The following is a 12,160-nucleotide window of genomic DNA, read 5'->3' as shown; positions in this document are numbered from 1 at the left end:
CCCTCGCCACGCCACACATCAAACGACTAGTCAAGTGGTTTTTTCTCTAGAGCTAGAGAGAGAGCTTTTCATTACTACACCTCAGGATCCGATCGGAGAACTCATAACTAACAACTAACACTGACGACTGACATGGCAAAAAGGAAAAACGATATCAGAAATTGATGCCCTCGTCAGCACAAAAAGGTGCACGTGTCAGCAACAAAGCAGCGCAGCAGCATGTACGGGTCAGCAGCACAGGGACACAAATACAGCTGCAGATACGACAAAGAGACAACACGTGCAGGCACATGTACAACACTATCCCCTACCAAAAAAAACATCCACTCCTGTGGATGGAAGCAATCAAAACAAAATTAGAAGGAAGACAGGAGAAAAAGAAATCAAAATGTGAACAACATGCAGAGGAGAATATTAAAGCCTAGTTCACATTCGACGGGGCGCAACGGGACGCGACGTAAGGATCGACGGGAAGCGACGGGACGGTCTGACGGCGTCCAATGTGAACACCAGGAACGGGAACGCAACCGTACTACCGTACAGATCGGGAAGCGACGGGAAGAGTTGGATCGATCCAACTGTTCATACCGTAGACGGGCGTAGACGGGGACGCAAGCGTACAAAATGGCTGCAATTTGAGTGTGAACAGGAGACGGCGTCGTGCGCGACTACTCCTGATTTGTACTTTGAATTTTTTAGCATTTCGAACACTGCGCTTCCCATGATAACTCACAGAATGGCTAGCACGACTTGAGTTGAATTTTAGCAACATAAGATCTCATGTCACTTATTGTATTTAGGGATAGTTCAGAAGCGTGACAGACGAACTATTCTATCATTTCCTGGGGCTATTATTTGAATGCCACAACTTTCAGGGCTAATTTTTTGGTCTTCATGAAAACTGGTATTGTGAACTTGATTCCGCTTCTTTCAAGGAGAAATAATTGAAAAGAACTCCCGAAAAACGAGAAATTAGGTCCGAAAGTCACCCCGTCACAGGCCGTGCCTTATGACTCGCGCCGTTCGAAGTTGAACTTCGCAACGACTGCTGCATGTCGTGTCGTACGAATCGTACAGGATTTTACAGCTCACCCCTGCCCTCCCGACAAGCCATTACGTCACGTACCGTCGGCGTTGCGTCGAATGTGAACTAGGCTTAACAAAACGTGCAGGGCCAAACAGTAACAGACGTAACTCCGGACAACGGGGAAAAGCCAAGGCACAAAGGTGTGAAAAGAACACAGACCGGGCCCACCCATAGAGGGAACCACCATACTTTCAGGTGTGGGCCCCCACGAAGTAACCACGTTGCCCTGGTGCGAAGCCAAGGCAAACCGACGGCACTGCGAAGACCGCGGCAGCTGAACCGGGTGACCAGGCATCTGGCAGCACAGGAGTTGACCGGAAAACCATCACGCAGCAAACCATCACGCAGCCGATGGGGCTACGAAAGCTCACAGAGACAGAAAGACACACACAGAAAGAAACACGGACTGACGCAAACATCTCAGCCATCGCCAAAAATCAGAAAAGCACACGAAGGAAGGGAAGAACAGCCAGGAAGAACACGTCGACTGAAACAGGAGCAATTTATCAGTGAGGACACCAGTGAGGACACACAAACAAATCGGTTACCAATACGCAAAAAATAATGAAGAAAAAAGGCAAACCGATACAAAAAAAGCGCAGGATCCCTGCAGACCAGCAGGCAGACCGTGGCTCACCATGATCAGACGCCCACCCACACGAACTAGAGAGATCCACATGCCGAAACACAATATTACAAAACAATACGCTCACAAAAACCTGGATCTAAAACGAGAATCCTATTATGAAGATCACACTTCCCACCAAACCGGAAGCCATTAGCTTTCCGACTGGGTTCACAGTGCATGACCGAGCCTGACAACGCTCTGCACGGAACATGGAGAAACTACTACTACTAGTAAAACGGTAGAAACACGAAACAAAACAATACGGAACGACTACATACGATGCAGCACATCGAGAACATTCAGGGGGACCTCTAAACAAATCACGCGACACAGTCTCAAGATCGGAGCAGTCCGACAGCAACTCCCTGACAAGCACAAGGGCACAACACAAGACGAGCGCAAAGCTACCCATGCTGAAGTCACGACGAGCATGCAAACACAACTTATAAGTTCCAGATTCGAACGAGAAGCGCACGAACAGAAGTTTGAAATTTCAGAAGTTTGAAATAATACACACAACAGTACAGTACAGGGTAGTCAGAGCAACATAGGAACAACTAACACAACGGGGCGAACTCACAACGAGCAGCAAGACTACACTACACACTCGAGCACAAGAGAACAAGGTTCCACGCCTGCCAGGACCCGAGTCACCCAACGCAATACAATTTGAAAATTCGGAATAGAATACAAGGTACGGCAACACATTACGCAGAGCAGACAATTACAAAGGCATGCTCACCTGAGTAGGCGCTCTCCCGAGAGGCTTGGACGTTCATGAGACATTGGTGGAGTGGCGACGAGAAGAGGAACACCGGCTGACACAGCGACGAGCTTCAGGGTCGTGGTTTCGATATGTTGGGCGCCAAATGTCGTCTCGGTTGGGAGAACGAACTGCCTCTTCTACATTACCCTCGCCACGCCACACATCAAACGGACTAGTCAAGTGGTTTTTCTCTAGAGCTAGAGAGAGAGCTTTTCATTACTACACCTCAGGATCCGATCGGAGAACTCATGACTAACAACTAACACTGACAACGAACGACTGACTCTGACAACGAACGACTGACGACTGACATGGCAAAAAGGAAAACATGAAATCAAAAAATGGTGCCCTCGTCAGCACAAAAAGTGGTGTACTCAGCACAAAAAGGTGCACGTGTCAGCAACAAAGCAGCGCAGCAGCATGTACGTACGGGTCAGCAGCACAGAGACACAAATACAGCAGCAGATACGACAAAGAGACAACACGTGCAGCCAGATGTACACACAGAGACACAACTACAGCAGCATTACGTACCTGTTAGCAGGTACGACAAAGAGACTACACGTGCAGGCACATGTACAACAAACTGGTTCAAAGGTGTACGAAGCTTCGTCATATTAGGTTACACGTTGCTCTCAGAAGCTGAAACCACGGAGTTTTACAAACAAACGGGGCTGGCATGACTCCTTGATCCGCTGGCTGCATACGGGTAGCACTTACTTGCATGCAGTTGTCATTTGTATCACTTTTTTGCCACACAATGTGCACGCTAGCTGTACGGCATGGCACGCATACACATGTACGTACAATTTTACATATTTGGATATGCTACATGCATATCCAAAGATACACTCAGTATGTGCGTTCGGTTTATCCGGTTCCCTCGCCTATCTGGATATTTTTTGGTGGAAAACGAATTTGCGTGGTTAAGCGAGGTCTGACTATATTTGGTTTCTCTACTGAAATCACCGAATTTAAAGTTACATCCTGACCGAAAATAACATGTATTATAGTACATCGGCCCTGCCCCAAGAGGGACTGTGAACGGCCACCCAGGTTCGAAACCCCGGGAGATATAGGGTTAGAGTTGCCTGTGCCGTCTCCCCACACCCTACAACTCCCCTTGGTCACATGACCCAGGATGTGCACCAAGAGTACATGAAACCCAGAGTATGCAGAGTGTGACTATTTTTCTGCATGGATGTCTATCACGGTGAAGTTCTGCGATTACGTCACAGCTGGTGCAGATTAGTGGCAAGAAACGGCGTAGTGCGTACTATCCATATCTCTGGCCATTCCCCATTAAAACATAATATTATTACGTGACTTAATAATAATAATAATAATAATAATAATAATAATACAGCACGCATATAGCTCATACGAAAAATCAAATGAGGGTCATGCATCTGTCGACAACGTCGAGCCAGTGCGTTCTGTCTGAGGCAAGTTGCTCCGCTTCCAAAAGAGACATATTGAGAAGTAAAAGGTAATTCCTAATGTTGTCTACCCATCTGGTCACTGGGCGACCTCTGGGCTTCTTTATATCTGTTATACTCATTGCATGGATGTCCATCACGGTGAAGTTCTGCGATTACGTCATAGCTGGTGCAGATTAGTGGCCAGTGACTTAGAGTAACAGAAATTTCAAAGTTCCGGGTAGTGCCCGGTCTCGGACCCCTCGCGTTCTTGTAAACGAGGTATCAGTGCACAGTTGTGTTAAAGCATCTGATCATCAGCTGCGCCCTCCCCCCCCCCCCCCCCGCCCTCCTGCTCAAGAAATATGCAAAGAGTGTGGATTGATGATGATCCCACTCTGTGCTTACTGTGCGACTCCTGAAACTTAGAATTATTATCTCTTACCAGAGAGTTTGCACGGGGAGGCGTTGCTGAATCTCCTGTCACCGTCTTGGCGATGGACTCGCGTCCAGTCTTAGGCGGAGCAATGTGCTTGGCAGATAAGCCTTCTTCGGGGGGCGCTGGTTGCTGTCCATGCTGCACCGCATGTCCGCCCGTGTCTTTGCCAACTGCTATTGCTGGGCTCCTGGCCAAGCTAGCTGTGCTGCCAACTACCATGGAGTTTGGGCGCTTTTTTGGCTTTGGGGCTCGATCCAGGACCAGTCTTCCTGTTTCTTGCCTATCCGATTCAAAACTAGATTCAAGTGTAGAGACACTAGCAGACCTGAACGGAGGAGCTTGTCCAGGTTTCGGAGAGGACTTGGGATCAGCTGGGCCAGATGTCGCCGCCTCAGTGCCATCTGGTTGGTTACCGCCTGCCGCTAGTAGTGCGCGGTCACAGAGCGGTGGTCGTGAAGGAGAAACGGGACCAGAAGTCACTACCGGCTGCACACTGTGAACCGTAGTGGGATCCTTAGTTTCCACTGTTCTTGATGTGTTGTGGGGAGTGACGGGCTTTGGGCGAGTGGGAGGCTTGGGGGCTCGACTAGGTTTCGAAGGTAAAGTTCCAGCCAGTTTCCCTTCCTGGCTGGCTGAATTCGAGGCCGCTAACCTTTCGGAGATACTGCTGCGCTTGGAAGGAGATGCGTGAGTAGCCTGGGGTTCAACAACAGGCTTTGGTTTGGGTGCTGTGGCTGGCGGAGACTGAGTTGCTTGGCTGGGTGATAGTGGTGGGTTCCTGATGAGCTGGGCTGATTGACGACGAGTTACTCTATTCGCTGCATCTTCACTGCCTGTGTTAGAGAGGACACAGAGAACAGCAAATAGCCAAAGTGTGTTTTCACTGCCTTGCAAAATGCCTGCTTGCATGCACACACCATGTACCATATACCATGTATACCCCCGTCACAAGAGAAGCACACCAAATCTGCAAATGCACTGGATGTGCACCCACAGATTTTCTCTTATAGCAACAATAGCGGATCCGATTTTGATTCAAACAGATCAAGACAAACCCAAGATAACTGTCTAATCCACACAACTGGCGAAGCCATGTAAATCGACCCCCCCCCCCAACATACATAAACACATGCACACACACATGCACACACACACACACACACACACACACACACACACACACACACACACACACACACACACACACACACACACACACACACACACACACACACACACACACACATGCACACACACACACACACACCTTGGACCTTGGACCTTGGACGCGCTGCCATATTCTGGCTATGCGGACCCCATGGGGGGTTGAGCAGGTTCGGAACAGTAGGGGCGATGACGGGATAGGTCCTGTGGTCTACTGAAACGCCGACCGCAATTGCAAACGATGCAGAAGGAGCTACGGTCTGTGTTGGTTGCTCTGGCCGAGCCACGGCTGCACTTGTGACGTTTCATGCCTTGGCGCGATAGCACACAGTGGTTGCAGCGGGCGCAGTGGAAGCTGCAGCGTTCGCAGGACATATTGTTTGTAACCGGTGACTCAAGTGTGTCAGAAGATGCCTCTGCTGGTGATGTTGCTGGCGAGCACTTGTGTCGGGCAAATCCACCCTTGCTCCGGAACCATCTGTCGCACTGATCGCAGTGACAGCTTCCTGGCTGTTGGCTTACGGGTAGGGCACGCGTAGCTGTACACTTGTGTCGTTTCCTGTCACTTACACGACTGAAGGAGCGGTGACAAGTTTGGCACACAACCGGTGATGGTCGAGGTCTGTTCTGCTTGTCTGGCAGACAACGGTAAGCCTGGCGCCATTTGGAGCGAGAAGAGGTGGCCACTTCATACCAGTCGTCAAGTGGTTTGACGTCACTCCGAACACAGTCTCGCCACCTTTTCCGCGGACCATGGGCAGGTCTCTTGTTTGGAAACGAACCGAACAGTAGAGCCTTCGGGATGCGTTCATCCTCCATCCTTGCCACATGACCAAGCCACTCAAGGCGACGTCTGCTGAGACGACACTCCATGTCCAAGGTATCTCCCCAGCGCTCCAGAACTTCAACATTAGTTATCCTGTCATTCCATACATCTTGACGACTGATGCCCAGAATGGTGCGGACACAACGGAGATGAAAGACAGACAACGTATGAACATCAGCCTGTAGCGGTACCCAGCATTCGGACCCATAGAGCAGAGTCGACAGCACACAAGCATTGTACACTGACCGTTTGATGGATATTGTCAGTGTTACATCGTGGAATATCGATTTCTTCAGAGCGCCAAACGCTTTGGCAGCTTGTGCAATCCGGGATGTGACATCATCATGACATCGTCCGTTGCTGTGTATGTTGGATCCAAGGTAACGAAAAGAGGACACATGGGCAATCTCCATAGTTCGAATCGCGAGCGGCTCTAGATCGTCGTTAGAGATGTTGGGGCCAGAGACCATGAACTTGGTTTTGGTGGCACTGACGGTGAGGCCAAAATCGCTGCATACATCCACAAATACCTCCAAGGCTGAAACTGCGGCCTGGCGTGTCGCGGCCACAAGAGCGGAATCATCAGCAAACTGACACTCTGTCAGCTCCAGGGATCTATCACGGCGGCTACGGTGGTGGAGTAGCTTCCCATCTGGCTCGAAGAAGACCTTTGCGCCTACACCAGGGATAGGCTGCACGTGCTGGCGCCAACAATGCATCACTGCCCACATGAAGATGTTGAATAGGACAGGGGCCATGCAACATCCCTGCCGCAAGCCGTTCGTCACAGGGATGGGGTCAGCTTCAACATTCGACAGACGGAGAGTTGCGGTCATGCCGTCATGGAATGCACGGATAACAGCGATCAGCTTCTCGGGGACGCCAGCTTTTCGCAGTACTAACCACAGACACTCTCGCGGAACTGAGTCATAGGCTTTCTTCAGGTCAATGAAGATGAAGAAACACTTCTGCTCATGCTCGTAGCTCTTTTCGATTAGTTGCCTTGCCGCAAAGATCATGTCAGCACACCCGCGTCCTGTGCGGAAGCCGCACTGAGAGTCTGGTAGCACATCGTCTAGTTTATCAGCAAGTCGGCTCTGGATGACGCGAGCAACCACTTTACCAATAACGTCGAGGAGAGCTATGCCTCGCCAGTTGTCACATTCTGCAAGGTTACCTTTCTTGGGGATAGGCACCAGCTGCGCGTTGACCCAGTCGCCAGGAACACTGCCACTGTCCCAGACTGAATGGAGAAGCTCCAGTAGGTGGTCAGTAAACAGATCTGGACAGGCTTTGAGCATCTCCGGCAGGATTCCTGACTGACCTGCAGCTTTGCCACTTCGACATTGCGTGATTGCCTGCTGTAACTCCAACAGATCAGGCGGCGCAACCAAACTATCCAGACACGGCATTTGTGGAACACAGTCAAGAATACTGGAATTGAACGTACTTTGCACATTCAGAACACCAGAGAAATGACGGCCCCAACGTTTGCCCTGGTCTTCGGCAGATGCACATGGATTTCCATTCTCGTCGTTGATCGCAGCAGTTGTGATGCGGGTCGGGCCTTGTTCGACTGTTTGTAGTGCACGAACACATTTCCACACAGTTCGTCCTGAGAATCTTTGTGCATTGGCGAGCTCTGCCTTGGATGATATCCAGTCACGTTTAGCCTTCCGCACTCCGGCACGCGCTTGACTGCGAGCCTGTTTGAAAGCAGTGTGATCCCTAGGACGTTGATGTTGAAGCCAGAGCGCGTGCAGCCGATTCCGTTCCTGTAACAGAGGTTCAATAGTCGGGCCACTGTCCACATACCAATCAGGTTGTTTACGCTTGCGTTGACCAAGAGTGTCCGTTCCGGCAGTGACAACAGCATCGCGGAGGACGTTCCACTTTTCATCTATTGGATCATGCGGGCGCCAATGTGTTGATACGAGAGTGGACACCGCGTCTTGATAAGCAGACAACGGGGTGGCGCCATCATCAGGGTTGTTGTTTGCATCGGCAGAAAGAAATAACTTGGACGTGTCGAAGTGACCCTTGCTACGTTGCACACGCACAGCTTGCGGGTTGACAGAGTGGTGATACGTGCCAAGAAGGAAGCGTGCACAAAGCAGTTGATGGTCACTGCCACACTCTGCACTTGGGATGATCTGAGAATCCATGCACAGCATCCTATCACACTGGCCAGTGATGATGTAGTCAATGCAATGCCATTTCTGTGACTTAGGATGTTGCCAGGTTGGTTTGAGATTTTGTCTCTTGTTGTGCCAGGTGTTACAGATTGTAGCATTGTTCATTGCCAGGAAATCTAATAGTTCCTTTCCAGAGGAGTTCATCTCCCCAAAGCCATGAGGGCCACGCACAGTGCACCACTCATCCCTAGACTGCTCAGCATGGCTGCCACGAGTGCCAACTCGCGCGTTGAAGTCTCCGAGTAGAACGTATCTGTCACCACGAGGGACGTCGTCAATCGCTCGCTGCACGGAGTCGTAAAAGTGCTCCTTCTCCGATCGAGTGCTGGCGAAAGTCGGAGCGTACGCCACAATAACAGTGTACCAGCGTACAGCACGCTGGACTTTGAACTTCAATCGTACGGTGACAAGGCGAGAGCTGTACGCTCTCCAGACACAGCCTCCTGCTTTCCAAGCGTTCGTTGAATTCAAATTCAAAACGACAGCAACACCTTCTCCTCGTCGACGACTGGAGTCCTCCGAAGGAACAGGACGACCCGATGTAAGAATAGTAGAGCCACCAACACGATACGATTGTTCACCAAACCAATGTGTCTCCTGAAGTCCTGCAATATCCACAGCCAGACGCGAGAGTTCCGCGACGACCCGTTCGATTTTCTTATCCTCCACGACTTTTCCTGTTACAGCTGCAGTTTCAATTGGGCCTGAGCTTTCCACAAGTGACCGGACATTCCAGGTGCCCACTGACAAATAACGTCCACGTCCTGTACTGTTTCGAACCTGCTCATCTCGTGCAGTCGCGGACGTTCGGGGGTTGCAACTCCTCACCGAACGAAGGGCGCGCGGAGAAACTTGAGGTGGCAACATCATGCGAAGCCCTGGTCCTCAAAAATCTTAGTCCGCGACCCTATCTACTTCAACAGGTCCTGAACTAACCTGGGACGACCCTGGACGAGGCCAGAGCCGCCCCAGAGTGAGGAATTCTTGAGAAAACTTCCAAAATTCGAGAGCTCAAAAACTACCAACTACCCTCACCAACTGCAATGTTACACACACACACACACACACACATCAACACTATTGCACAACTTCAGCGCTGTTTGGTGCCCTCAATATGCCCTGTATGGAAATGGACCAAAAAGATTCCAAGCACACGCAATACTGCCTGTATACCGTCCTAGGAGTAGAGCTCTTGTGCAGTCAGTGTAGTGCCGTCACAACACTAGAAAATGGTTGTCATAGGTACTACATAGTTTTAACAGGCAAAATGGTGGCTATGAGGATGCCGGTGGTACATGGTAGGGAGTTGTATAGACCCGGGAGAGGACACGGCACAGATTTCCGGGTACAGAGTCAGACTAGTCGACTTAAAACCGTATTCGTGAATTTTTCTCACCGAGTACTCTCAACGCCGTTGAACTTTTAATGTCGCCAAACCCCTGTGCTAAAGTTGTCGCAGAGGAAATGGCCCTGCCGAGGTGATCTCTTTCCCATTTTGAATAATTTTTTGGCTTATGTTAGAAAAGTGCACTGTAGTTCACTGAGTCCAATCGAAGTGGAAAAATGGGAACAAATGAAGCCGTGCACGAGAAAGAAGACAAGTGATTTCTCGGATATTCTGCGTCCGACAGTGGGTGTGACTGACGTGGTGCATTCCGTTTGCCCAAACTCGACCACTCGGTTCTTTCCGGGAACCCAACATATGAACACAGCGACACAAATATGGCCGGGCTCTTTTTAGTGTCTATTAGTGTCTTTGAGGATTCCAGGCGCCATTCACCTTTTCTATCTTTTACAATGGCATCATAATGAACGACGAGTGGTGTGGTGGATGTGTTGTGTTTCTTTAGTCCAACCTCGCCTAGCCGTTTCTTTCCAGAAAAGTGATCTAGGGATACAAGGGCACAGTCGGGCCATGCTCCCTCGTTCTTTTTGTTGCTCCGCTGTCACTGAAAGCTTCTTTCTTTACAGTCGAGCCGTGCGCTAAAGAACGTCCAGCCTGAAATGCTAAGAACGCCACAGCCTAAAGCTAAGAACGGCGGTGTTGGTTGTCCGGCCGCTTATGGGATACATATGATCCAGGACGGATCGTTTCTATGAACGTGCTATAAGAACGCAGCCACTTTGCTGACAAAATAAGAACGTCCCAAGGTAACACCTTGGAAACAAAGTTCTTGGGCGCGCGACTCTACTGTATTCTTCTTCATCGATCTTGGGGTATTCTTCGAGCCATTTCTTTCATGACTTTTTCATTTTTGGGGAAGCCGCCCCGAAAACAAGAAAAATCTTAAAATATATGCACATTCTGAGGCTCCTGCGATCTCAACCCGGGGACTTTCCCGGCGGTCGTGAGGCACACATCTTCTGCGCTTTTATGCGCCGTGTCCTGTCCCGTGTCTATACAACTCCCTGGTACATGGACACCAAACCACAGATGTGATCTAGGTTAGAGTCACTACACCACAGATGGTCGAGCTACACCCCCTATGTACAATTCTGTGAGTATCTCTCAGTCACCTGACTGATAAAATTTCTACTTACCACCAACAAAGGTATCCACTGACTGCATGTCATCTAGGAACTTTGAAAAGTTTGCTTCAGGTTCGGTGCTACGCACTATACTACAGAATGTGTGGAAAGTCTCAGCTGTACCCATGCCCTGCATAACTAGCAGTCCGTCATCGTGTTTGGAAGAATCATATTCTACTCCCATCAATTCCTTCTTCTGCGTATCGGTGAGCAGCCCCTTGGCCAGGCATTCCACACGAATTGCAACGCAGCTCAGCGCTGCTTTGAGACGTGGGATCCACTTACGGAATTGCTGGCTTGACCATGGCCCTGTGGTGCCTGCTTGACCCTGCAAAGTCAACACACGTATAGGCATGCACACAATGAAGTGAGCATGAAATATCTTCTGGCTGCTGAGTTGAATTGTGTTTGTTCGAGGAAGCCGCAACGCTCCCTGCACCCTATAATCCCATTTGAATCAGCGCACATCTGCCGAAATGCAAAAGTGTTCGTATTCATCCTACTAGAAGGGGATTTGTGCGAAATTTGACTTGAAGCGTTGCTTCCTTCTAACAAAAATCACGGACGACAATAAGACTTTTAGAACCTGTGGTTTTCGGGGAGCTCAATCAAATTATACTGGTCAAAGAAGACTGGAATACGTCATACAACCCTTTCTATCACTGGACCACAACCTCGTGTCCATGACTCTTTTAACACCAGTCTATTCTTTGAAATGAACAGGCTGGTGATACTCACCACTTATGAATGCACAAGCAAGTAATTCAACGGCATTATGATCATGAAGAAACGCCTTGACCTCTTCAAAAGGGCAAACTATGATTCTGACATTACTGCCGTCGTACCCAGCTCACAATTGTAGCAGAGAGAACAACCTTGACTTACTACCACCAAGTGAGACCAGACAAGCAATGTTTTATGCCAGTGTGTATACTGTAAACATGATATTGTTGTTTCAGGTTTATTAAAATTTCGGTGTCAGGAACCTGACAGGTTTCTGGTGAAATGTAGATTTAAGTGACCAGCTTTCCCTTCCCATACAGTACATACTCTAGTGTCTTTTAGGTGTTATCTAAATATAGATACAGTCAGACCTCGCTTATTCGGT

General features: G+C 49.5%; 1 protein-coding gene across 1 annotated transcript in view; it reads right to left on the bottom strand.

Annotated features, from left to right (window-relative positions):
• Positions 1-12,160, bottom strand: part of LOC135819703 (mucin-5AC-like) — a 46,561-nt gene that overhangs the window by 22,318 nt on the left and 12,083 nt on the right. Inside the window, exons 5-6 of the mRNA XM_065332954.1 lie at positions 11,338-11,380; positions 4,345-5,171 (exon numbers count right to left, since the gene is read on the bottom strand). Of these exons, the coding sequence (XP_065189026.1) occupies positions 4,345-5,171; positions 11,338-11,380 (870 nt within the window). The remainder of the gene's footprint in view (positions 1-4,344; positions 5,172-11,337; positions 11,381-12,160) is intronic.

This window comes from Sycon ciliatum, chromosome 6 (genome assembly GCF_964019385.1).
Source record: "Sycon ciliatum chromosome 6, ocSycCili1.1, whole genome shotgun sequence".
Classification (NCBI taxonomy): Eukaryota; Metazoa; Porifera; class Calcarea; order Leucosolenida; family Sycettidae; genus Sycon; species Sycon ciliatum.
This window is presented reverse-complemented; position numbering and strand designations above follow the sequence as displayed.